The 27477-nt window shown below is 52.7% G+C and overlaps 2 protein-coding genes across 5 annotated transcripts; both read right to left on the minus strand.

The window, feature by feature from the left end:
- Positions 1-2034: 2034 nt before the first annotated feature.
- AMDHD2 (amidohydrolase domain containing 2) lies at positions 2035-8558 on the minus strand. 4 transcript variants are annotated; one of them, XR_008205959.1, is made up of 12 exons: positions 8251-8554; positions 8041-8177; positions 7592-7731; positions 7172-7226; positions 6573-6785; positions 5449-5537; positions 4968-5112; positions 4601-4708; positions 3847-3915; positions 3190-3291; positions 2643-2788; positions 2414-2523 (listed from the first exon to the last, which is right to left on the minus strand). XR_008205959.1 is itself a non-coding variant. In XM_052679945.1 (11 exons), exons 1-11 carry the CDS (start codon positions 8331-8333, stop codon positions 2427-2429), a joined length of 1287 nt encoding a protein of 428 aa, XP_052535905.1. In that variant the 5' UTR covers positions 8334-8558; the 3' UTR covers positions 2035-2426. The 4 variants fall into 4 exon arrangements, 2 of the variants coding, with proteins under 2 accessions (XP_052535905.1, XP_052535906.1); XR_008205958.1 differs by having other exon boundaries at positions 2419-2541; XM_052679945.1 differs by lacking the exon at positions 2643-2788 and having other exon boundaries at positions 2035-2572; positions 8251-8558.
- A 6640-nt stretch (positions 8559-15198) lies between these two features.
- On the minus strand, positions 15199-25893 carry ATP6V0C (ATPase H+ transporting V0 subunit c). The gene is made up of 3 exons (XM_052679971.1): positions 25645-25893; positions 17138-17321; positions 15199-16044 (listed from the first exon to the last, which is right to left on the minus strand). Exons 1-3 carry the CDS (start codon positions 25718-25720, stop codon positions 15840-15842), a joined length of 465 nt encoding a protein of 154 aa, XP_052535931.1. The 5' UTR covers positions 25721-25893; the 3' UTR covers positions 15199-15839.
- Positions 25894-27477: the final 1584 nt, after the last annotated feature.

Genomic DNA, 27477 nt, shown 5'->3' on the forward strand with positions numbered 1-27477 from the left:
GCAGGAGCACTGCAGATGTAATGCTGAACATCCCACGTTATGAAAGGAGTAATGGCACTGCATGAGGCAGAAGCACCTCAACGGGGCTGTGGTCACCCAAAAAAGTGGGACGTATCTTCACAGCCCCTGGGTGTCAGCACCCTGAGCACACACACCTCCAGCTGAGTTTAGCTGGCCGCAATCAAGGACTGCTTGCCACTAAGAGCAATTACAAAGGGAGAACTAGAAAAACCCTCAGAGAAAGTGCTCCTCCCCATTTGTGAGCTATTTTCGTTGAAGATCTCATAGCTGGCCTGCCTGAGCTATGCTGCACATCATTGATCCAGGCCATGATCTCAATCCTGATGGGATCTGCCCCATCACCACAGATTTCTATGGCAATCTGCCACTCCACAGCCTGGCTACCTTCAGCAATGTTGCTTTGTTCTCCTCCCTCAGGCACTGCACAGATGGGCCCTTTCCAGCCAAGTCTGCCCCTCCCTGCCTTGCTGTGAACAGCTTCTAGAGGCCATTCCTGCTGCCCCATGGCAGGAGCTTGAAGGTTGAAGCACAAGACATGGGGGTGAGCAAGCACCCTGACGCCCCAGCACAGTGAGTGGTTAATTACTGCTCCATCCTCAGGTGCACCAGCAAACACTCTGCTAGGCATCTTACAAAGGGCAACCACGCTTCTTCCCTAGACACTGAGTGTGAGCCATTCGTAGAAGCAGGACACGTCTTCACATGTTAACAGCTTCTCCTGAAAAGCATTTCACTGATTTTATCTTTCCCCTTCAAACCAGACAAACGAAGCCCAAGCCTCATAAACTTATTGGTGTTTAAGGGCCTGTTTCTGATTCTGTATTTCTCCAGGTCCAGTAAACTAAAGTAGAGCTGTAGCAGAACCAACTGACAGGCAACCGGAGATGAAATAAGAGACAAGGCAGAACACAGGGCGATCCAAAGCCATAGGGAAAAGAATAAAGCAGCTTACAGACAGCTCTGGAAGTTCAACGCCTTAATCACAGACCAGCTTCGTGCCGTTTCGCATTAGGAACAAATCCCGTGTCACGCGAGAACAGAGCGGAGGAAAGAAAGAACAGAACAAATCTGGCCACGCAAGGCTGGAATTTGGCTGCGGATGGCGAAAGAAGCAACGCACCTGGGGCCGGGGCCACGATCTGCCCACGGGAGCGCTCGGGGAAGGGCAGTGCCTGGCTCCAGCGGGACAGCCGGCACACCGCGTGTTGAGCCCCGCAGCCCGGCACCGCGCCCCGCCGCACCCCGCGCTGCGCCGCTGTCCGCCGCCAAAAGCGTCCCCGCGGCGCGCCGCGCCCTGCGCCTCCGTTCCGCACGCGCCTCCGTTCCGCCCCCGCCCTCAGCTCCATCCCCTCCCCCCGCCCGCTCCCCGTTCTTCAGATTTCCTTTTATTTTTATGACACTTTTTATTCGCATTGCTTTTTTTCCACCCTCCTCCCTCTCCCTCCCCGCATCACCGCCGGCAGCCGAGGCACAGCGCTTGCAGCGCAGCCCCGGGTGCCGCTCCCGCATCGCCCCGTCCCGGGGGCTGCAGGCGTGATGTACGCGAGGCTGGCGGCTGGGCGGCAGGCAGGACGCTGCACGAGGCCCCGCTGACGGCGGGAGGCTCCGGAACGGCGTCAGTCCTGGCTCGAAATGCCCAAATGTCAGGGAAAGAGCTGACAGCCAAATACGGAAGAAGACAATAATGAGCAGAAGATTAATGAGCTATCAGCAACGGCCTTGAAAGGCCAGAAGGTGGCTGCAGTTCTCCCTTAGGAGCCACGGGGCTCTCTCCCTCCAGCTCTGAGCTGCCTACTGCCCATCTGGATGCACCCCTGAAGCAAGTGTCCTCCTCCTCCCAGGGCTGGAGGAGGCGGGGGCTGTCCTGAGCCTGCAGAACCCAGCCAGGCGGCACACAGAGCTGAGAGAAACGTTGATTTCCAGGGCACGACAGCATCTCTGTCTGCAGACAAAATCATATGCTGTGGGCTCCACGCCCATGCAGAGAAGAAGGCACAAAGGACCAGCAATGCCTCGTTTTCCTGGGTTTGATCTCTGCCCTGAGGATTCAGCCCACACCGATTCACAGCCCCGCAATGGCACCAAGTCAGTGAGCTGCACCAGCCTTGCTCCAGGGAACACAAGAGGGAGGGCCGGTCGGTCAGAATGTGGTCCTCAGCTTCCACCGACACAACAGGAACTTTGTAATGGGAAGAGCTGCGAGCTGAACTGGTGGCTGCTGACATCCTGCCAGCTACAGCTGCCCAGGAGCAAGGCAGCAAAGAGAGGGATGGATATGGCTTGAGTCTGCCTTAGGCACAGGCAGGTTGTGTGCTGCATAAACAGTGCAAACAGCTTCACACCGCTGTGAGATGGACACGTGAGCACCTGCCTGCGGACTCCACACAGGACAGCTGTGCAGTCTTTCAGGTCTCTCCAGAGACTGACAATCCCTCCTGATTTGCTTGTTCTCCCCACTCCACCAACTGAGCACCAACAGAGTCATTGCAGGCATGGCTGTAACTGGAAGCAGTGGTTGCGCTGGAAAACACAGCTCTTTGGTATGAGGCTCCTTCAGGGGAGTTGCAGGAAGGAAGGGAAAAAAACAAAACAAAACAAGAAAAGAGAAGTGGGGTGGTTACCAAAGCTGCTAATCACAGTGCCAGGATGCCTTGGAAGGCACAGGCCAGCCCAGTGTCTTAGAACCCTAGGGCATCCCGTCTCCAGACTTCCTCGCCTGCGATGTACGTGGCTTGCACGTGCAGGCTATCATCCAGCATCAGGAAATCTGCACCAGATAGGAGAGAAAAGAAACAGCTGTCAGAGGAACAGAGGAAGAGCAACTGGGGCAGCTGAAGCTGGCTCAGAGGAGCTGGGCTCTAGGTTTGCCTCCACACTAAGCAGTTTCTCCCCACTCCAGAAACAGGGCAGGACTGCAGTGTAGAACCATCCTTGCTCTGCTCCAAGCTCATCTGAGATGTGGGATCCTCTCCAAAAGGCTCATGAAGCATCATCAGCACCCACAGGAAAAAAAATCACCAAAGCAAAAGTCCAAAGCAGATCCTGGGCAGAGTGAGGGTCCCCACTCTGGAGGGCCTCCAGTGAAGCAGCAGAAGCATCCTGCATTTATAGCAGGCCCTACTTTTCTCCAGCATGCAGAAACCCTTCCCACCATCCCCATAACAGTACCTGCATCAGAATCATAATTCAGGGTCCCCTTTCTGTCTTCAATCCCCAAGAGCTGGGCAGGATGCAGAGATGCTGCCTCCAGCGCAGTCTCCACTGAGCACCCTTGGAGGAAGAAGTGTTAGTGCAGCAAACAGCCTCATCAGCAGAGCAGCCCAGACCTTGGTTAAGGCAACTGGTGGCACTGCGGGGACCTTTGTGACAACCAAACCCATGCACAGGGCCCCAGCGTCTTTGTTGGCACTGTCTGTGTCCTGTCCTGGTACAGTAGAGCACTAACACTGATCTGACTGCTACTGCCCTGAACTACAAGGGCAGGAGGAGCTGGGAGGCCCAGTCACAGATGGCTGGAGCTGGGGAGGGGAAACATCTCTTAGGGAAACAGTAGGAAGAAGAGAACTGATTACTTAAGGTACAGGTGGGGAAAGTCGTTCACTTTTAGGCATGGGAAAAGAGCAGAACAGTTCAACCCTACTAAGTGCTGCAGGTTACAATGAAGCACCCCTCCTAAAGGTGTTTGTCTCCAAGGCCAGTACCACTGATGTCAGCCCTTCTCCTCGTGTCTCGGACAAGAGGGGACATCTATAGCTGAGCAGACACAGCTGGCAAGAACAAGACTTCTTCACAGGGAGGAACAGCTTGTGGACAACGCTCACCCACCTGTAGCTTCCAGAAAGTGTCGCACACAAGTGTCCATGGTTGCCACACTACCACTCAGGGTCTTTGTGCCTGGGAGAGAACAGGACAGCACTGAGCAGAACCCCAAAGGGGCAGAAATCCTGGGTCAAATGAGGAGCAAGTTGAAGGGCTCTCAGCCACTGCTGAGGAGTAACAGAAAGAGGCAAGAGCATTCGTGCTGGCAGTGAAGGGAGATGCATGAAGATGTCACCATGCAGCTCCCCTCTTAAGACCAGCTGGACTGGTTGAAACTCTAGCTCACAATGCAGGCACCTGCTGCCAGAGACAGGGAGGGAAGTGGCAAAGGAACAGCCCTCCAGAATATCTTCCCAGTCTCCAGCTGTTTGCAGATTAGGGAGCTTACTTAGCAGAAAGTGATGATGCTGCAGTAAAGGCAAGGGACAATAAATAACAGTGGGATTTCTTTGTCCTTTCTGACCATGCACCAATTTCTAGCATCCACCCTACTTGGCAAGGAGATCAAAGGTGCTGCAGACAAGCTAAAAATTGTCAAATTCCTCCTCACTCCAACAAGACAGGTCAATTTTCCTTTTCACGAGATGCACCACTCTCCTCGCAATCAAGTTATGGCAGAGATATTAAATGACCAGGCAACAAAACCCAAGATGGCACAAGCGCTGCTTCACGCTGACGAGCTCTGCAAGGTGTGCTGAGCTCTCCAGGAATAGGCACGAGTGATGTGACCGTGTGCAGCTCTTTGGCAAGAGGCACCTACCTGCAATGTAGGTGTTGAGGCCATCGATCTCCACCACCTGCTGGCCCAATGTATGCCGACCTGGTGCCAGCCCCATGCCAGCAATAGCGTCCGTCACCAGCACCATGCCTGAGGAATGCAAGGAAACAGGCTGGAGCAGCTTTGCAGCTAATCCCACTGCGTTGTAATCTGAGCTCTGTGCCATGCCAACCCCCCCTGAGAGGTACCAAGACATCTCCAGCCCCATCCAGCTGAGGTGACAGGCTGCGGATTAAGACTTCTTTCAGACAGCACGATAACAAGCCACGGCAGTCGTGGGAGATGGCACAGCATTTGTGATGCTGGTGACACCACGCTGCTGCCACTGTGTGGGCACAGTATGGCCTACCTTTGGGGTGGGCTCGATGGGCGATCCGCAGGGCAGCAGGGTTGGTGTGGATGCCATCAGAGATCATGCCGTAGAAGACCCTCCGCCCAGCAGGAATCTTATCACTTGTCAGCAGCCCCACGATCCCAGGGTCACGATGGTGGAACTACCCAAAGTGGGAGAGGAAAAGATGATGGGTGTCACACCAGGACTCGCGGGCTGAAACCCTTCCTGCTTCATCTCTATCAAACAGTGCCTGGCAGCTGGGCACTTCATCCATTATCAAGCGTAACCAGGCAACCCCTCCAATTTCAAGAGACTGCTACAGCTTTGACTCTCTTAAGTCAGGCAGTAGAAGCATGAAGCCAGAGGTTCTGTGCTGAAATTCCACTGCAAGGCCTGGTACAAAACAAGTTGATGGTGCAAATAAGCGTTTGTGGGGAGCAAGAGAGAAAGCAGTGAAAGCAATGCTGGCACAGGACAAATGCCCTTGGCAACTCACCGGCAGCATGGCATTGAAGAGGTGAGTGATGAAGGTAGCACCGTGCTGCACAGCCTCCTCAGCCTGGGAGAGGTTAGCCACCGAGTGACCTGGAACAGAGACCGCTGCGTGATTCTTCTGCTCATCTCTGCATTTATTTTCCCAGAGGAACACCCAAGAGTAAAGATGCTCTGTTAGGGCTCTGCTCTGAAGCTCCACCCTGGGCTTAGGTGAGCACCAGCCTTGTTGCTGAGCTGTCTGACCACAACCACTGGGGACTGGCAGGAGGGGATTCACCTGAACACACTGGTCACAACAGTCACAAACGCTGCCTTGCTCCTACAGGCACTGGGGAAGAGTTGCCTTCTGGCTGGGCTACAAGTCCTAGGATTTGCATTTCTGCACTCCTCAGATATTTCAAGGCTTTATACAGAGAGGTGTCAAAGACGTAGGGAGACAGTGGGCAGTTCTCCAAGAAATGAAATGTTGATAAAACAAAATCCAGAAAGAAAATGTTGTTTTCCCTAACATGGACAGCAGATCTCTTGCCTTTCTTTGATTGTCTTTACGTGACTGTGAGACAAGATATCTCTGCTGCACAAATACCCAACTGAATTAAGGTTCAGTTTCACCTTGAAGAAAGGGTGGTGGGAGTGGTGGGAGAGGTCTTCAGCTCTTCTAGTTGTATAACTGAGTTATCAAGACTCAACAGCAACCTTTGGAAAACAGTATCGCCTGTCAAATAAGGTCTAAAGCTGCTGAACTTCAGAGTTTGAACCCTTCCAAGTAGTCAGCCTGGAATTACATCCTTATTAAACTGAACGTTAAAAAAAAAAAAAAAGAAAGAAAATTATGACTGCTGTTCTTTCCTGTGTTTTCCCAGCACCAGTGCTACCCTGTGCAAAACTACAGGAGCCCTTCGACCAACCTTTTGTTTGCAGACAGGGTGACAGATTTACAGCATCAACTGAGTTCCCTGTATGTCACACATCTGTCACCCTCCCTGAAGGCCAGGAAAGGGGTGACATAAAGAGACACCACCCAGCCCAGCCACACAGAGACACCAGCAGAGATATCACAGCCCTGGGCTGCCCGACCCATGCTGCATGTGACACGGACAGACCGAGCCTCCCCCCAGCCCTTACCGAGTGAGACACAGATGCCTCGCTTGGTGAGTTCCTGGATCACCTCGTTGCTCCTCTTTATCTCTGGGGCCAAGGTGACAATGCGGATGCAGTCCAGGGACCCGTAGGTGGCAAGCAAGTCCTGGAAGGCATTTTCCTCGAAGGTGCGGATGCAGTGCTCTGGGTGTGCTCCCTTTTTCTCCTTGCTGATGAATGGTCCTTCCAGGTGAGCCCCTGCTCAAAGGGAACAGAGTCATCTTTCTTCCTCTTCCAACCAAGGAACAAGAAACCTGCCGTGTCCATCCTGCTCCAGCCAAGCTCTTCCCATTCTCCCACAGTAAAGCAGAGTTCAGGTAAATCAGAGCTCAGTACAGCAACAGATGCAGCACTGGCCAGCCCCATAGCCGTTACTCTGTCAAACCCCATAGGGCTGAATGCAGAGCACACTGCAAAGGCTGGGGACAGGTTCAGGGAGACAGCAGGCCTGTGCCCACCTATGTATCCCTGCCACCGAGAGAGCTTCAGCTCCCAATTCTTCTGTTCCTAAAACAGCTTCTTTTTCTTAAGAAGGAAAAGGATAAACAACAGGCACCAAATAGGACAGTGACAAAATCACTTACCCAGGATACCAGCTCCGTGAGCTCCACCATTTCTTACACTGATCTGGGGAAGAATCTACAGAAAGGGGTTAGTCAGACACCTCACATACACAGCACTGCCAAAGCAACCCAAACCTCGGGCTCCCACAGAGCTGCTGCACCATCAGAAACGAAAAGCCAAGCAGCTCACAAAGGAAAAGCAAGCTGCAAGCCCCTCTGTGCAAGGTAGCTACCTGCTGGCCTGGGAAACACTGCTGCCTCAGTGGTGTAAAGCTTAAGGGCAAGAAACCTGGGGCTGTTCAGGTCCTTATGTCCACAACTCATCCACTATGGCAGCCGTCTCATTGTCTGAAGATGAGGCTGAGGAACCAGCCTTGGCTCTCTTGTACCAGCATCAGCTCTTTATCACCCTAAGGATAAGAGGAGGAGAAAGTCACTCACCTGGTGGTACACGGATGGAGGGGATGTCACCAGGGTGGGACAGAAGGAGGTCACTCCATGGGAGAGTATTTTCTGACCGACCAGGTCAATCCCTGATCTGAAATCATCCGTAGCCAGGGAGAAATCCACCCCAAAGCCTCCTGCACCATGAACAAAACAAAGGTGAAGCCGCAGGCTCTGCAGCAGCCAGGCAGTGCTGCCCAGAGCCCCATCTCCAGCCCGGGCCCAGCAAGGCACTGGGGCTGCACCTGACGATTCCCAACCCCAAAATGCTGTGGAACCATTTGGGGTGAGCAGAGCAAGCCTCCAGCTTTGCACAGCACAGCCTGGAAGCAAAAAGGCTTCACCAGCACTTCTGCCCCAAATTCCCGAAGTTCTGACAGCGCAAACCCAGCCAACGCCATCCATTCCCCCCAGCACAGAGAAAGGGGCAGCGGCGTGCACCTCACCGTTGATCTGCACGTCGATGAAGCCCGGGGCGAGGATGCAGCCCTTGCAGTCCAGCTGGACGTCGGCAGAACCCTTCTCGTCGAAGAAGAGTTTCTCGGGGTTGAGGATCTTCCCCTCCCGCACCCACAGATCCTCCCTGCGGGGACACCACGCTCACACCACGCTCACACCCTGCCCGGGGCCCACGCACCCCGCGCGGTCCCACTCACCGCTGCAGGCGGCGGCCCCGCAGGAGGCGGCAGTTGGTGAACTGCACGATGGGGGCGTCCGACACGGATTTGTTGGACGGCATCGCCGGGCCGAGAGTCGACCCGCAGCGGGGCTGCGCGAGGGCAGGGCGGGACCGCGGAGCCGGCGGCCGGGCCGGGGCCGGGCTCCTCCCAGCGGCCCCGGGCCCACGCTCGGACCAAAGGCCGCAGCCGGGCCCAGAGCCCGGGACCGCCGGCGGAGGGCGGCGGGCAGCGGGGAGCGGGGCGGGGCGAGGAGCCGCGCTTACCCCGGGGCACCGCCGGTCCTCTCACGTGAGCGCTCCGAACGGCCGCCCCGCCCCGCCCCGCCCCGCCCCGCACATGACCGGCCCAAGGGCGCCGCCATCTTGGGGAGGTGGCAAAGGGCCGCCGCCATCTTGGGGAGGTCGCGGTTTCTCCACAGCCGCCGGCGGGCAGGGAGCTGAATTCAAATGTCAAAAGTCACAGAATCACAGAATGGCTGGGGTTGGAAGGGACCTCAAGGATCATGAAGCCCCAACCCCCTGCCACACGCAGAGTCACCAGCCTCCTCATTTCATACCAGCCCAGGCTGCCCAGGGCCCCATCCAACCTGACCCTGAACACCTCCAGGGATGGACGGGGCATCACAGCCTCTCTGGGCAGCTGTTCCAGCACCTCACCGCTCTCACAGCAAAGAACTTCCCCTGACATCCAACCTCAATCTGCCCTCCCTCAGCTTCAAACCATTTCCCCTCATCCTGCTGTTATCCACCCTTTCCAAGAGAACATTTTGAGGTCTTTCCCAACCATAACAGCTCTGCAGTGCCACATCTGAGCTCCTGTGGAGGCTGGCAGAAGCGTACGCTGGTGTTCCAGTGCAGTGTGCTTCAGGGCTCTTGAGAAGGCGTGCAGAGCACCAGTAGGAAGGCTGTGATTCCTGGGGAATCCCACCTCAAACACAGCATTTCAAACACGGCAGGCTGGAAGAAGCGGGAGGCAGCAGGCACCCATCTCCTGCACGGACCACGGGAGCCGTCTCCTCGTTACCTCATCCCACACAGCTCCCGCTGCCTCCTGCCTTGTGCTCAGATTATGAACGCTTGGGGCAGAGTCTTTTTGCCATTGAATCTGTGCTGATTCCAGTTTAGAGCCCTTTAGTGTAGAAGGTGGCCCAGAGGATCAATGCCAAAGGACTGAGGCAGCCCTGGTGCCTTCATCTCCGCAAGTTGGCTGTGTTCCCAGCCCTTGTATCACCCAGACAAGGCTGCTGCAGCCCTCAGTGAGCCATGCATGGCACAGCTCCCGGCCCATCCTTGCTGTCAGAGCCCTGTCACATCTCCATGCTGTTCTCCCCAGCACTGCTGAGCGAGCAGCCCTATGCCAACGCCAGTTAAATGGCATGGAAATGTTACATTCGAGTATTCATGTTTTATCAGGCAAAGTTCAAAGGCCTGGGAGGTCAGACAAGAGGGATTAGTGGTTCCTAATGGCTTTTAAGTCTGAATTTGTGAATAAGTAACTCTGGCTTGAATGGCTGCAGCCGCTCATTCCTCCCCAGGGAATGAGGAGTCTGCCTGGAGGAGCTGCTCTGCTTTGTCCTCGTGCATTGCACCCGCATGTGACTGCCTGCTGCAGGCATGTGTACGGCGTGGGGCCGTGCTCACTGTGAAGGGAAGTAGTGCTGCAGGCTGTGATGCATCCGTCCTGCTCGTGGCCATTTACCTCCTGAAAGGGAACCATAGGCAGATGCAGGTCTGCTGATTGCTGAAGGAGTGGCTGATCCTCAGCCCCAAGAGCTGGCAGTGTGCTGTAAATTGTGTAGCTGCTCAGAAATCTGGCTAGGCACAACGCTACACCACAATAACTACACGAACAAGATGAAACCATAATTGTTTATTGGCTTGGGCAAAGTAAGGTTTCCGGAACCCCTCACTTCGCTGTTCCGCTCTCAGCTTCAGGGAAAGAAAGTTAACTGTGACCTGGACATGTACGTCATTCCTTCTTTTAAATGTTACTTCTAAGCTGACAGCATTGCTGTAGGCAGGCTGCTCCGGTCATCTGACAAGTCTGCAGCAGCCTGGGAGAGAAGACAAAGCTATTCTGTGCCCTAAGTGCCAGCCCCGGGCTGTCCTCACCAGCACACCATGCCACCAGTGGTCCTTCTGATGTCTGCATCTCTGTGGGCAGAAGGGAAATCATGTCTGACCGCCATAATGTTAAACTTTGTTCTAATTAAAGCAGCATCCCCACCGAACTCTGTATTTACTCCTAGATGTCTGCTTGCAGACTTTCCCTTCCATTCTCTTTGCTCCATGTTGCTGCAGCAGTGTCCAACCAACACTCTTGCTCTCATTTTATCTAGTTCAGCGTCCCACAGCATTGTAGAGTCAATTACCTCGTCAAGAACTGTGTCTAAGCAGGGTGCTGATGTGAGCTCCTCTGATGAATCATGTTGAGAGAAGAAAAATGAAGTGAAATGTAATGGTCCATGAACGTAACATCCCCGTCTAGCCAGGAAGTTAATGTAGAGATCAGCATTTAATACTGTACTTATTCCATATGTCAGTGCTTGTCTGCACAACAAAGCTACCTTTCAGTGTCAGCAGGATGCCAGTAAAGGCCATTGAAATGGAGAATGATGTTAGTTTATCCCAAGAAAACTACACACAGCCTGGTTTGGGAATGTGAGGCTAGGAGCGGCTTCAGGCGGGTTTTACTCATGGTGGTTGAATTATCCATCCTCAGGGGCACCCAGCAGCATGTCAGTGAGAATGACTTGTGGCTTTAGTACGGCTAAAGAGACTCCAAAACCAGAAAATTAGAAAATGAATCCTAACAATGTATCTCAGGCCTGTTTATTCAAGCCAATAACTTTCTAAGGGCAGAAGCACCTTTCCAAACAGCTAAATTCAGATGTCAAAAGGCACACAGAGCACCCAAACGGCTTACAGCCAAACGGCATTTTCACATGCATGTACATTCTGACAGCATGTGTGACAGCATGTTGTGACAGCAGTTTTCCTTGGCCGTGGAAGAAACATCCAGGTAGTTACACGTGGTAACGTCCACTATAACAGAGCTTGCCATGGGGCCCAGCCTGCCAACAGCTTCACCAACCCTTTGGCAAAACATCTATGATGAAAGCCAGAAGCGAGCCACTGAATCTCAGCACTGGGAGATGGCCCTGACCTCCCTCTGTTCTGCTGCATGAACAAACAGAACAGCCTGCTCTGAGACAACAGCTATGGGAATCTGCCTCAGCAATGCTATAGGTGCGTTACCCAGCCCAATTTCATGTCACCCATCTGCTCCACTTATGGATTGTCCCTTTGGATGCTCTCTATTTCACAGAATTAAACCAACCCTGCCTTGCCTCACCAAGAATCACACGCTCCTCCTTTAATAAATGCATGCTCTTTCTCTCCACTGCCCCAGTAACAGGCTGAGGGAATCACAAGCAGTAGCTTCACTTGTTTTTCCCTTAGCAAATCATTTCTTTTTCAGGTCAAGTTATTTTTAACCTGGCTCAATTCCCAAATCAGATTCACTGCCTCGCCACAGGGAAAGCTGTAGCAGCACATTTGGGAGAAACGGGGGAGGCTTACAGATGTGAGCAAAGGTACAGGTACCAAAGCAAGGAGGGCTTAGGCTAGCTCTGCTGCCAAAATAAAGGCTTGTGGAGATGCAGATTTGGTTTCTCATTTTTCACGTGCATTCCCAAAGAGGTCTAAAAATTGTTCTAATGAACAGGGACCAGAGATGCTGCTCATATCTGTGAGCTGGACACCATGCTGACCTTGGGAACTCCGGGGGTTTCCTAAGATTAGCCCTCAGCCCGAGAGACAAAACCATTGGACCAAGGTGGTCATCACCCTCTGCTGCGTGAGGCCGTCCTGTCATCCTGCCCCCTCTGAATGAAGCTGGACACTGCATGAACAGCTAAATCCACATCACTGACAAAAAATAAAGTGCTACCTCCATTTCACTACAAAACTGCAGCGGAGACTGTTCAGCGTCACATTCAAACTAGAGTAAAGCTGGAAATGGGATCCAGATGTTCAAGGGCATCTCCAGCTTTCCCCTTACATACACACCTTTCTGCAGCTCTTACTGCTTGGTTTGGTTTACACTGTTCTGTTTGGCGCTGCTCACTTCGATCCCCTGTAATGCAGCAACCACAGGAACCCAGGGCACAGGAGCAGGGGTTTCACTGGAACAGATCTCCCATCCTTGCAGGCATTCAAGGCCAGGCTGGATGTGGCTCTGGGCAGCCTGGGCTGCTGGTTGGTGACCTGCACACAGCAGGGGTTGGAACTGGATGAGCACTGTGCTCCTTTGCAACCCAGGCCGTTCTGTGATTGTATAATTCTCCAATCAGGAGTTACTTTATTGCAATTAATTCTCAGATGCATTTGGATTTACTAAAGCAGTCCTAAAAAGCAGTCAGTGACCAACATAGGTAGGTTCTGCTTCTACAGCAGAGCATTAAATAATTTAAAAAATCACAGCATTTGGTGAGGAAAAAACCCCAACATACGAAAGCTAACAAAGCAAAAGGTCAGCAAAGCTCTTCCAACGCATTGTCTATGCTGACAGCATTGGAGAGCAGGCATCCCTCGCCTTTACCTAGCTTGAACCAACTGCTAATGGACATTACCCTCTGCTGCTGCTGCTGCAGAGCCATTCTGTTCTGTTCTCTCTGCAGGGCTGACTCACTCTGCAGTGCACGCAATCTGCCACATTACACAGAACTATTTATGTGCCAGCAGACGCCACCTCTTCTCAGTCAGGCCCGCCACGAGGCCGTCGTTCCATGCTCTGGGGCTGCCTGCTCTGCTCTTCCAAAGCAAAGTCAATCCCTGGTGGACGGGGCTGCACTCAGACCTAGCAGAAGAGCGGTCAGTAACTGAAGGAAAGGGGCTGAAAGGTCTGTAATTTTCTTAGTACCTTGAATCACCTCAGAAATCTGGTGACACAGTAGCCTCACCAGAGGACTTGAAAGGCAAGTTTTCACCTGGGAGTCACCACTGAGGATCCAGAGCACGGCTGTAACAGAGAACAGCCGACGGAGTTAGACTGTTAATTTTACTCCTGGTGTATTTGCAGGTACTAATGCAAGGCAATCCTTTCCCTTTCACAATAACCCTGGCTTTTTTTTTAAGCTGTTCTCACGATTTGCGTGGGTTTACAAATGCAGAAGGCTTGGCACTCCAAGGCATAAATCAAGATGCTGTTGATGGCATTTTATCTCTATTTGGTTATGTAAGTATCCATCGTGATTCTAAGCCTGGTAACCAACACTGTGGCTATGCCAGGGTCCAAACAAGTTCCTATACGCTGGTGCCTTTAAATTGCTTTTCTTATCCCAGAGATCAGACTACCACAAGCATTTGGTTGCTCCCAAACACGTTTGCTTATATTCTTCTCATCTGGCCAAAAGCAAGGCTGGCAGCATGTCCTCCTCGTAGGCAGACCTCAAATGATTTCACCCAGCCAGGCCCTCCACACAAGACTCCTGCCACACAAGAGCAGTGCACCTCCTCCAGACAGCCCAAATCCACCATCACCTCTCCCAGCTACAGGCTCTTCACAGAAGCACTCATTGCAATCACTGCAAGGAGACTTCAGTATATTGTATTTTTTTCCAGAAGTGTTCAGAATATCTGAGAAAACACAGCTCACAGGGTCCGAGTCCACTCTGTTCCTCAGGAAAATGGGATCGATGTGATTCAGATCAGGAAACACTGAAGAGATATTTTCCTCCCCATCCAATTCTGTTTCCATCCCCATCCCACTCAGACATGCAGGGCTTTCCACGAACCAGCCCACATCTCTGTACCACTGAGCACTACTGAGAGCATTGCTGAGGGTGCCCTGAAGTCAAGCCACTTGAAACACAAAAGCCATGGTTCTCTCCAGCCCGGAGCCAAGCAGCTGACAGCCTATCACATGAACCCAGGCAGACATCTTTTAGCCAACAAACCAGTTAGCTTGTTAACAATGCTGCTGGGTGATCTCTAGTTTAAAGATCAGCTATTCTGAAGGTGCACATTTTCCTACCAGGTTAAAGCTCAGGATGGTGATGCTCAGTGGCTCCCAGAGCTCTGGCCACAGTTGTGTTGTGCAGAGCTGCCCATTGCACTGCTATACCTGAGATACAGCTCTGCCATACCAGCATTCCCAGTGACACAGATAAATCATTCCAGACCTCCCAGCTTGATTACCAAGATGCTACTACATATTTAAGTAATGTTAACTTAGATAATGAATCGGAAAAAGCTCTTTCTGTTCCTCAAACTATTAAAGGCCACATACTTCCCAAATGGGCTCTGGATAACATCTGCAAGCACTAGCTTTGTAAGGGTCCAACATACAGCTCCCATGGGAGCTCCAGCATTGTTTTGTGACATCCACAAACCCCCTGGATGGGAGAACTCTGCTTCAGCGCTTCCCAGCTGCAACAGCAGACTTCTCAGCTTGAATGCTCCTGACTTTCAAAGTATGAGTTCCTAAACGAATCCATTTTGTTGATGAGGCAGTCGTTCAGGTACTCCAGCAGCAATCCATGCTAACAGCGCAGCTTCCCCTCCATCCAAGTCCTGCAGAGCAATCAGGACACACGGTCACTCAGCAGCTCCCATTCCTTGCCACACACAGCAGTTTGTACCCTTACTCCCACACTGCACAACCACACAGCAAAGCACCACCTGACCAGGCAGAGCTGAGCGCTGACAGCACCGCAGCAGCCCAGCATTCTGCTCACAAGCACAGCCCAGGCAGCAGCAGCATCTGTCACTCTTTGCCCAGGAAGAAAAAAGAATGCGTTCAGCAGTCATCAACAACTTCCACATAGCACTCAGTCACTTCCAAGGCCCTGCCTCCCCCTCTCAGAACCCCTCCTCTCCCCAGAGCGGCAGCAAAAGCATTAAATCAGAGGCAGAAGAGTCATTACAGCAATGTAGTGAGGAAGTTTTATTTGGAAACATCGTATAAGTTCGTAACCCAACAGTGGGTGCACAACTCTGATGCCAGAGCATACGCAGTTACTACTGAAACACGGGAGTGTTTCGGACAATTGCTGTAATAAAACACGAGATTCTCATACTCCAATACCATGACACTACAGCAATCTTTAGAATCAAAGTTACATCCAAGGAATTCTCTGCACTTACAATTGACCCCACAGTGTAATCTACCTATATATAAGATTAATATATATAGCATGGGAAATTGAAAATCTTTGCTCCATAGATGTATGAACATGTCAAGTCTTTTATAAATAAACATCCAGTGAAGAGAAAAATTACATTTCTAGTTCATATTTATACATAAAGTACTAACAGCAATGGGTGGAAAATTGCACGCAGGCCACCCCAAGCCACGCAGCAGGCTTGGAGCTGCCCAACCAATTTAATATTGAATTACACACATGACGGACAAGTCACTAACGTACATTGCGCATTTACAAGAGATCAACTACCAAATTGGGACAACTGTACACATTGGAGAGACCATTTCCATTCTGGAGCTTTGTTTTTTTTTTTTTTAAATGCTGATTTGTTACATCTCTTTACACCATACTGCGACGTTTACTTTGTAGAGAGGATAAGGGCAACAATGAGGCCGTAGAGACCCAAGACTTCAGCGAAGATCAAAATGAGGATCATGCCCACAAATAACCTGGGCTGCTGTGCTGTGCCCCGTACTCCTGCATCACCCACGATGCCAATGGCAAAGCCAGCAGCCAGACCGCTGAGGCCCACGCTCAAGCCAGCACCCAGCTGAAGAAAGCTCCTGTAGGACAGATGAAAAGAAGGCTCAGTGGCGAGCAACAGGACGTCACCTTCCATCTTCAGGATGAACTTAGTCCCTCTCTTCGGGAAGCGGGGGCAAACAAACATCTAAAGAGAACCTCTTTCCTGCAGAAAGATCTCTACCCATTTAAGTAAGCACAGCACATCTGATGAAGCAGATGCTTCCCATGACTCCTAGCTCCAGTGCTTACTCTGGGCTCACTGTAGCATTCACACTAACACCTATCCCAGTGATGTGCAGCCTATTCACGGCTGCTTTTGCTTCCTGCCTTCAGCAGCCATATTACACAGCCATGGCATACACTGGCGAGAGGACCTCCTGCAGCACAAGAGTTGCACATGGAGTTAATATGGACAGGTCAGTCAGGGATGCTCTGGCTTTCCAGATGAGGTACCTGAAGAGCAGTCCTTAAGAGTCTGACCACCTGGTTCCTTTGCAGTTACATTTCCACCTGCTGTTTCTTAGATAAAGGCTTACAGCTCAGCCAACCACAATGTTCATCTGCACTCACATGTAGAACAGCACAGCTACCTGCTCTGTTAGGCCTCAGAAGCATTGTTTTATTCTGACATCCATCAAGCTAGAGCTAGCTACTCTCAGAAGCTGAGCAGATTAAGTTTCAGACTATGGCTGGTATAGAGGTACAATGCATAGCCTGAGGATTGATTCACCACCTTGCTTCTTTAGAAGCAAGCAACATTAATTATTCACTGCATCTCCCAGGCAACAGGAAAGCTATTTAGATTAACTTGTGAGAAGACCTGCGTACTCCATGTCTAGAATGTGACACTGTGAAACAAACTCAGGCCCCCATCCCCTGGCTGCACTACTTTTCTGGAGACATAAACCATGACTGTATCTCACAATACTGCTTCTGATCTGTCAGCTAACACATCTCTATCACTGATGCTAAGACACTGCGTAGGACAGCTGAAGTCCAGTTGGTGTTCTTGAGGTCAGCTTGGGAGCATTCAACATTCACGGCAACCCACGCTTTCTGAAGAGCTTAATGGAAAATCTACCCATTCCAGAGCATCCAAATTTCAACGAAATTCACAGATACAGAACTTACTTGAATAGTGTGATAGTTGGTGAAAGGGCATTGGCAATGAGGACCGCCACTACGAGGCCATAGATAGCTATAATACCCGCCATGACAACAGGAATAATCGACTTCATGATGAGCTCAGGCCTCATGACAGACATGGCTGCAATACCCGTGCCACTCTTCGCAGTTCCATAAGCGGCTCCCAAGGCTGCAAGAGAAAAGACACATTAGGAAGTTCCCCAAATAATGCTGCCTTTGTCAGACCGCAGCATCAGAACAGCTGAGTCAGCACAGGGAAGAATTGTGCAAGGCTAACTTGGTCACTTGACCACCTGGTGTGTCAGGGAGGTGCATTCCCTTAAAGCATGGGGAAGTGACTTACCCACAGTCCTGAAACGAAACTGCTGCTGCTCAAGCACTACTGGCCACAGAACATCCCCCGAGCAGCCAGCTTCACAGCAGGGCAAGCACTGCAGCACAAACGCATTCCCTACTTAGGTCTGCATTTGAACTTGTTACCTTGGCATTTGTGCCCTCCCTGAATCCAGAATGCAGAGGCTCTCCTCAGTGGAATTTGGGAAGAAACAGAGCAAAGCAGGCTTTGCTACTGCAACAGGATGCAGCCTGATTGAGAGCCATAGCTCTTAACGTTACTGAACTTTGAGTTCTTAAACACCCCCAGTGTTTAACAGGTCGCCTTGTGTTATCCCACATGAGGCCTTTTCTACCAGAGAAGGGTATCTGCCCCATGCTCTGACTTGGGATGAAACACACAGCTTCATCAGATAGATTGAGATAGCAGTGACCGTTCATATTCCTGCTACACTTTGTTCCTTGGAGAAAGGACTCCCTCCTTCCATGCAATACCTCCACCTGATGAAGCATTCAGGTCCAAACACTCGCTAACCCAACTGCTGGACTCAGGAAGAGCAGCACAGCTTGCAGTTCACCACCACAGCCACCCTCCTCACCACCACCTTGGAGGTACTGAACACGCAGCCTGCAGCACACAAACCCAAAGCTTGGTCTCCAAAGCAGCAAATGGGCTCATCACCTTTAACAGAGTACTGCCAGAAACAAGAGCCCCGAAGTACTGCCTCAAGAGTTACTTCTGACCTGAAAGCTTTAAAATAGTCTCATAAAAGTTCATTCTTTGATTCTGAAGTGTTTAGAAAGACCCATTTTGTTTCAGTCTTGCTCTGGAGTACATTAGGAAGTCCACCTTTGGACTGCACTCAGCACCACTGGAAGATGGTGAGAAGCTGAGCAGCCACACGTGACCACAGCTGAAATAGCACCAGCAGCAAGGTAAGGGCCACCTCATTCCCTGACACCATGGCATCAATACTCAAAGGTCTGAGTCCTGATTAAGTAGCACGAAAAATACTCCTGCCTGCTCAAAATGGCCACAAAAAAGTACTGCAAACAGGCATTTCAAATGCTTGTGCTGTCCAGGGACTCCTTACATGCAAGTCTGGCTGACCCTTGGTCAGCTTCCTAGAGGGGAGAGTTGTTTGTTCCACATGGATGTGTAGCTGCCTCTTACACTGGTGGAGGATGTTACAAAAGAGCTGCTAGTTTTTCAGATGGTTTAGGCTGTTCACTCTGCTATTCTCCCCTATCTAGTTAAAGCCAACTCAAGCAGCCAAGAAGGAAGGGTAATCCTCTCAGCTCTGCACACCAAAAGTTCAGGAGAGTAAGGGCTACAATCACATAAGACTCCCTCCCAGAAGTGGTTTTAGTTAAAGACTGGAAGGAAAGCCTCATCAACTACAAATTAGTTCTGCATTAACAAAGATCTAACCTCCTGTAACCCGGATCCTTTTCAAGTCTTTCCTATAGAGAGACACATAAAGAACTGTTTGGTGCAGTTCAGAAGTAGATCGTTCCATCCGTTCTGCAGTTTTATTGCAACCAGGAGACGGGTTTCACTTGCCTTGCAGATGAAGTCCAGAATTCATTGCAGAAACTTAGTTACAATATCAGTGATGCTAGCTGAACATGGCTACCCCCTAGGGCATCTAGAAGATTGCTCTGCCTTGAATTAAGAGCCTTTTCTTTCATATTAAACATCCAAGGAACGGATGCAAGTGGAATCAAGATTCAGGTCACCTTCCAGCCAAAGCTTTTAGTAGAAGCCACTTCTGCCTAAGCTTCCACAGTTCTCTCTAAGGCCTGCAAGGGGAGCGAAGTTCACTGTTCAAAGCTACATCTGTCATTACTTCCTCCAAATCTGAGGTTTCTTTGAGGTGTTGCAATTAACACGGCAGTGGATTACAGAAATGGGTTTTGCAATAGTGCATACAGAAAGCCAGCCTGATTGAGTTTTTGGGGAGGGGCAGTTCTAGTCAGTTTTAGTCAGTTTCTAGTTATCTATCCCAAAAACCTACACAACAGACAACTGTTAGCACACTGACTTTATCTAGGCCGTTTATGAAACAAAGTCACCCACACTGTGGCAGCAAGTTGCCACACAGCTTACATTTAGCACTGACCAGCTGCTTGTCCCCCATCAGAACAGCACAAGCACGTCCAGCCTCAGAGCTGGCACATCTGCACCCCACCAGCATTCATCAGCATTCTGCCCAGCAGCCTCACACCAGAGATCCCCAAACTTCCACTAATCTTTCAAGGCAGCTTGCCTCATCCCTGTCCACTAGGCTCAGAAGCGCTCCTTGTTGGTGCTGCCCTTGAGCTGCATCCCAGGGAGCAGGGCACTTCGGTACTTCTGGGCTTCCACTTCTTGACAGCCGTGAATGTTTGAAGCACTGCATGCACTACGTTCACAATGCTCCAGCTGAGCTGCAAATAAAGTATTTTCGGAATCTCAGAGCACAAGGCTTGAAGGGATCTACGTGAACAGCAGTAAGAAGCGAAACAAGAGTTTTGTTCATCAGCGTTACATACCATGACTCCAAATACTGACATCAGATCAACACAGCTCAGTCTCCCTAACACACAGGCCAATTAGACTGTCATTACTTCCAGAGCAAACCCTGCCTTTATGGCAGCTATCAAGACACCTCAGTGATAAAGAAGGAACAGCACTTTGCCATCTAGCTTTATCAGGGGAAGAAGCCATGCTGCCTATAACCAGGAATTGTGTTGCACACCTTTGAGCTTTTGAATGGCACAAGTTCACGCATCATTTGAGGCTTACTCCCAGTACGCCTGTTTCAAAGGTAACTTGAACATGAAGAATTTCTGTAGGGTAATGCCTTGAACTTATGCTACAGCTGCTTTAGTACCACTCCTAGGACAAAACGCACTGCCATGAGACCACAGATGTGCTAAATGGCACCTCTATCAGCCAGAGGTGGGAGCAGCAGCAGTGTGACAGCACAGCTCTGAGATGAAGCGTGCACTAGAAAGCAATATGCCACGCAGGCAGTGGCTGCAGGAAGACCAGTCTTACCAGAGTAAAGGCTTTCACTGCAACTTTGACACTGTTAGCACTCGTCATCTGTGCTGTAGGTCAGTGCTAGCACAAGTGTCAGGACCAAGCTGCTGTAGCTATAGCTGCGGTGCTCAGTGAGGTCATGCACCGAGCACATCAATCCTGCAGCTAAGACAGCTGCAAGCCATCTCATGCAACACCCCAACACCCCTCCATGCACAAAGAGGCTGTTCCCAAAAGCCTTACAGTTCCTGTGCAACTCTGCGGGCGCACATGGACAACTCCTGTAGCCCCATGGGCACTGACACACACTGACCACCACGAGTCTTCAAGTCAAAGCACCACTCCTACAGATGAGACTTCTAGCAGTCTGAGCAGCTGTGATGAATGCAGATGTGGTAGGAATCAGTCATGCACCTCCAGCAGCATCTGACCCGTTCAGAGCTGTGATTCCTCGTGTCCCACCACAGGGATGCAGGTTTCCACACAGCAGTGGCAGAGGAAAAATTCCCACAGCGCTTCAGCTGGACTTCCTTGGATTAGTAACACAAGTCAAACTTCCAGACAGACAGAATGCTGTCTGCTACCGTGGCAAGACTGAAAGACCATTCTGGATGAGGACGTGCACCCTGAGCCTTCTCTAATTAATCCAGCATCAAATGGGCTGTCCTGTGCAATAGGCAGGCTTGCCTTCTACCAGACAGCAGGAACCAGTTCACCTGAAGACCTGCTAATCCTCAATCAGGCTGTTAACCTCTGCAGGATTCTGCTAGAGGTGACAGCTGGGTCAAGCACAGCCCTTGCTCTGCCGTGCCGGGCTCATGGTCATCTTCAGAGGTGGGAGGCAACCCAGCAGTGCTGAGGCCTCTCCACACCACCAAGTTTAACACGAACACAGCCCTACCTCAGATCATGGTCACAGATGCTCCACAACTGCTTTGGCAAAACCCTGTGATGCACAGCTGCCTCTTCACAGGGCAGCCACAAGAGTGGAGAAGTACCTGGAACCCACACAGCATCAGATGCAGAGCTGGAGAGCAGCTGCAGCCCATCTCCAGGGATGGCTGCAGGGGTAACAGGCGCTGCCCTGCAGGGAGAGGCAGCCTGCAATTCTTGATTTGCATCATCCACAACAGCATTAGGCATAGCATCCTTTTTGTCCTTCCCTGACTGTATGAGAAGACAGCTCTGCATTTCTAGGTTTCAGAATGATGAAAAAACATCAACCTGCAAGAGGCTAATGAGCAATGTGCTTCTCTTCAGTCAATGTTTGAACTCACAAACACCAGGTCCTTGTGGTTATAGCACTCCAGAACAGACAACCCAAAGAGGTTATCAGTCAGTTACCCAACCAGCTGAGATGGCTGCAGCTGCACTCTGCATGCAGAGCACTGTGTAGCACACAAGCCAGGTTTGTTTTACTAAGCTGTGACAAAGGGAATAGGTCTTGCCATGAGTACTTGCCAGCAAGCAGCAACATATACTGGTCCCACCACAAGCCAGCCCTATTGCTACTTATCCTCATCATTCGGCCTCCCACTGCCCTGATGAGCCATTCACAGACAGGTGGCCCACTGCACGAAGGTGCAGATTAGCAGAGCTGCTGTTTCTCATGCCAGCTGGTTGGCTGAACAGCTTACAGTGCTCAGCACACAGCAGCCATAACTAGGAGGGCCCTGAGGAAGCCAAGGTCATCCCATTCAGACCCATGTGATAAGACTGAAGCCTTGTGCTCACAAGTTTCACCACTCAAAGGAAGCAAGGTCAGCTGGTTCTGCCTTGCTGTCTTGTGAGGGCAGTTAGCAGGGAGAAGCACAGTTCTGTGGGTCCCATGGTTTCCAGTACCACAGAACAGCCTGATGGAGCTCTAGAATTTTCCAGCTAGCAACCACCATTCACCATTAGTCAGGCTCCAGAGAGATGAAAGAGGCTCATTTTAGGAATTGAAAGAAGTCGATTAAGAGATCCCAAGGCAACTGGTGTTCATCTTTACTACTGCACTGAAGCTCCATCACAGTGAAAATGCACAAAGACTTCATAGTCTACAGTGACTCTGGGGCCAGATCAGAATCCCACCAGATCAGCTGGAAGCCACTCATAGCAGCTTCAGCCCAGTTCTACACAACTAATGGTTAAGGCTTTGCTTATAATGGTTTTGGATGTTCCGGACACTAGTATTTGCAGAGCAGAAATCATGCACTTATGCCTTCCATTAAGTAAACTCACCTGTAGCAGCACTGCTTGTGCCTTCCAACACTTGTGTTGAGAGTCCACCATTTTACCTGCTGTTAGTTAAAGACAATTTTATGTGGCTCTCTATTGCAGTCAGTACAGCAATGTGAAGTGCTGACCACAGTTCTCCTGCCCCAACCACCTGCCTCTGAAGGTCTCTGGAGTGTTTGGCAGAGCAGAGTGATTCTCTGTTCCCATTCATTTCTCACCTGCAAGTTACACCTGGGCAGTATGCTGTTCCTCCTAGGCTGAGGGCTGTAGAGGCCTTCACACTCTCTTCCACCAACCCCTCACCCATCAAGAACAGTATTTCAGGAAGCACAGGAGTCACCTGCCCTCAGGGGTATGAGCTGTTTGCAGTCAAGATGCCTCATGGAATCAGCGTGCAGGGCTGACAGCTGCACCAGCCACACACTGTGCATACATGGGGGGCCTGAGCAGCTAACCAACAGCTATAGCACAATTGTGGCCCAAGCTTAAAATAAAAGTTTTGTTGGCTCCACAGCAACAATGAGAAGTAGGACACGGGACTGCCTTCTCACTGCTGGCTGGAGTCCTCCTCATTAGCAGTGTTCCCAACGCCTGGCAGCACAGCAGCATCACATCACCCGCTCCAGCAGGTCCTAGCAAGACTCCTATCACACCCTGGGGACCTGATGGAGCAGCCCAGCTCATCCCACTCTTCTGGACAAAGGGCCTTGCACGCTGCTGGGCAGCTTTGCTCAATGCTGTGCTTCTTCATTTCTGCATGCAGAAGTCACATGGAAAAGTCTCTCACTGGATCACTCAGCAGCATCTGACACTGAGCCAGCCACATGTTTTAGACATAGGAAATAAAGCAATCTTAGCTCCCAGAACAGGCTGTGATCAGTGACAGCAGGCCTGGGACAGCCAAGGTCACACAGCCTGCTCTGGGCTTCTCGCTGCCCTCAGCACGAGCTGACCAGAACGAGTTCTGCTATCTATTCTACATCAGCTGTTAATGTTCCAACACCAAACAGAACTGCTTGAAGTCACCTGTTTTCACATCAAACTAGCCTGGGCAGTGTCAAACCTGACCATGTTTACTAGAAACATGTCTTTAATACAATCAGCAGCCTCACCAGAAGCTGATCTTTAGGCACAGCATGAGTCAGCCATGATCACTGCGCTGCTCAACACCCATCCACAGCAAGTTCAGGTATTTGCACACTGCTTGCCCACAAAGCCTTAGCTCCCAGCTCCCAGGCAGCTTTCAGATGTGCTGCAGTGGTCCTACTCACCAGATGTACTCAGGCCCAACAGGCTGCTGGCTGCCTGAAGCCCAGCCCTGCCCCAGCAGCAGCACAGTGACCAAACCCTCACTGGTACAGCTTGGGTGGCCTGAGTTACCCAGTCCAAACCCCGCCCTGCCACCTGCAATCCCACAGTACAGCACTACCAGACCTGCAGCTTCTAGGAAATACCTCATTTCTACTTCAGAGGTGCCAGGCAATGCTCTGAGTTCTTACTGAAAGGTTGACTCAACACTGCATCCCTCACCACGGTTTCTACTGATGCAAACTTTGCACAGAAGTCTGAAATGCCATACAGTGCTCTTCTGCTTCTGCAGGAAGAATGAAATGCTGCGCTTCCTTGGGGAAGCAGTCACTGAAGACTTTAATCATTGCTATTGCCAAAGGCGTTCATCTGCCAGCTCCATTTTGCCTCCCTCTCCTGTGAGGTGCTCAGCCTGCTCCTGGTGGGCAGGCGGGTGGGCACAGAGCCTGCACTGTGCGTGCCGCGTTCCAGGCAGCATCAGGCACACGTATGATGGCTGAGCTCCATGACAGCTGCCACCGCATGCCCTCAGTACTGGGCACAGCTTCTTTCGTGCTGAGATGTGAGCTCAGAGCAGCATCGAGCCCAGCTCCCAGTGGCCACACCAGCAGAGCCACAGTCGCCCCTCAAATGTTTTATATCTACCGTACATTCCCAGCTTGAACTGCTGCTCTAACCAAGAGCAGCCTCCACCAGTCTGCCTTTCAGTCTTCAATACCATCTCAGACGCATCACTGACACCAACGAAGATGGGTGTAAAAGCAGCAGTGGCTGCTGAATGAGTGCAAGGACTCCTCCGCACCAGCCTGGGTGGAACACGGACACTGCAGTCCATGCATGCAGATGGGCAAGCGGGTCAGGGCGTGCATGCAGAGCACACTAAGGCTTCGAAGCAGAAGCTGCTCCCTGCAAATGCCTGACGCGTTCTGGTCATATCAGTGCTGAGAAGCACCACCTCCTGGGCCACGGGGCCCCGCGACCCACAGCACTGCCTGCAGTGGGGCAGAACCGCAGAGCTGTTGGGGCTGCTCAGCCCTGGGGCAGCTGTGAGGCAGGCTGAGGGACTCCGTGCCGATCTCAGCCTCCTACAGCACAGACAGACAGCTGCGGAAGAGAGCTTCCCCCGGCTGTGCTTTACGGGGCTCCCCTCGCGAAGGGAAGGCGGAAGCCCAAAGGCACCATTCAGCATCACCGACGCCTTAAGACCGACCGCACCGGCACGCCCATGGAGGCTCCGGTCCCAGAGAAGCGCAGCCCGGCGCTGCCCCAGGGAAACGTCAGCGCAGCGCAAAGCGGCTCCGCAGCGGAAGGTCCGCCCCGGGATGCAACGGAACGGCCCGGCGTGCGGCACGGCGCGGCTCCGGAGCCCCACCGGCACCGCAGTCACGTGACAGCGGGGGCTCCGCCGGCGGCGGTGACGTCACCGCGCGGACCCTCGGCCGATGCCCGGATGGAGCCGGGAGGAGGAGGGGGAGCGGCCCCCCATCGCCGCCCCCGCGCGAAGCCCGACTCCCCCGCCCCGACAGCCGCCCCCGCCGGAGCGCCACCGCACGGCCCCGGGGGCGCACCCCCACCCCCACCGCCGCGCCGCAGGAGGGCTCACCGCTGAAGACCATGGCGGCCGAGGCGCCCATCACGGCGAAGAAGGAGGCGTACTCGGGGGTGCTGCCGGAGGACATGGCTGCGGGGTCGGGGGGGCCGGAGCGGGGCACGGAGCGGGCAGGCAGGGAACGGGGCTCCGCCGCGGCGCCGTCCTCCGCAGGCAGCGGCCGGCCACAAAATGGCGGAGGCGACGAGAGAGGGTGGGCGGGAGAGCGGCGGGCGGAGGCCGGCGATGGGGAGGGCGGCGCGGAGCTGCGTCCCGGCGGCACTGCGCGGCGGCTCTGCGCGGCGCCCTACATATGGCCTCCGCAGGACAAAATGGCGGCGGCCCGCCCGTCACGTGATCGAGCCCCTCCCGCCGCCGGCCGCTCCCACGGGTCACGACGTAGAGGGGATCAGCCTCGCCGCTCTCCGCCGCTCCCCGCCCGGCGCTCCCACGGCCAGGTGGGCTCCGGGGCCTGCAGAGCACCGCACCCTGGCCACCAACGCGGAGCTCGGCCGCGCTCTGGCCCCCTCTCCGCCCGGACTCTCCCCCCTCCCACGGCGGTGGTTCGGTCCCGCCCGCCGCGTCCCACAGAGCGTGATTCAGCGCTCATTAGCATAGGGGGCGTGTCCTTGAGATACCACGCCCCCATGTCTGAGGAGGGCGTGGCCTCGCGTAGCGCTGAGCCGGGCGTTCTGCCCCACGTGCCCGGCAGTGCCCGCATCTCTCGCTGTGTCCCCGCGGTGCGGGCTCTTACCGCATCCCATCCGCTGTGCCACCTGCCCTGCGGCGCACTCGCAACCCTCTGCCGTGTCCCAGTGCCGTGCTCTCTTGCCCTACCCCTTGCACTGTAGGCAGGCTCGTGTGCTCAGCACCAGTGACCATACTCTGGCATTTTATCTGGCTGGGGGCCCCTTTCCCCATAGCGTGGCAGTGCCCACAGCCTTCCAGCACGTCCCTGCTGCCCCGTGCCGTGTCCCTGTCCGTTGGCAGCACCGGAGCTGGGCTGTGTCCTGTGTGCCACTCTCTGGCCGCCCAAGCTGAGCCTGGTCCTGGGCCATTGCCATCCCCACAGCCATCCTGGAGCTACTGCTGCTGCTGAGCGCTCCAGGACAGCACTGTGCTGGCTTTGGGGTTCATGCAGCTTCACAGCCTTCCCTTTGTGCTAATTGTGCTTCCCTTAAGCATCAGAGCTCTGATGGAGGACCTCTGTGCATCATTGCCATCCCTTGGTCACCTCTCTGCCCGGTCAGATCTGTGAGGAAATAAGAACTGATGGCACTGAGCATCAGTGCCCTGGGGGGCAACATGCAAGGTGCAGGACCCACATGTGCTCCTCCCGCTCCTCCCCCATCACCACCACCATCACCCCCAGCCCTCTGCCACCTCTCTGCTTTTCCTGCAGCACTGCACCCTGGGAGCTGTAGTTTGCCAGCCCAGCACAGTCACTGTTGCTATGGCAGTGGTTGCCATCACTAATGAGGGTTTCCAACAGCCCCAGTTAGCAACAAGAGGCCTTTCAGTAGTGCAGGAGCTGAGGCAGGGACAGGCCTTGCTCTGACACGGTGGAGCAATCGGTTGCGTGTTGATTCCCATTATCTGGGTGCTGGGGTGGGCAGGGCCGTGGCTGGAGGCAGTGCTGGTGGTGATGCTCTGCGTGGGGTGGGGGGCAGCGGGGCTGTGGGGTGCTCCTCCCCCTGTGCCTGCAGGCAGCCCCCACTGTGGGGGGAAAGTACAAAGTGCTGATTCATTGAAGGGATGTTTTCTATGCTTTTAACTGTACTTTTCCTCAAAAGATTTCAATTTATACTCCCACAGCACCTCGTATTTATCCAACCCCATTCTGCCCTG

This window comes from Tympanuchus pallidicinctus, unplaced genomic scaffold (genome assembly GCF_026119805.1).
Source record: "Tympanuchus pallidicinctus isolate F22 unplaced genomic scaffold, pur_lepc_1.0 scaffold18, whole genome shotgun sequence".
NCBI lineage: Eukaryota > Metazoa > Chordata > Aves > Galliformes > Phasianidae > Tympanuchus > Tympanuchus pallidicinctus.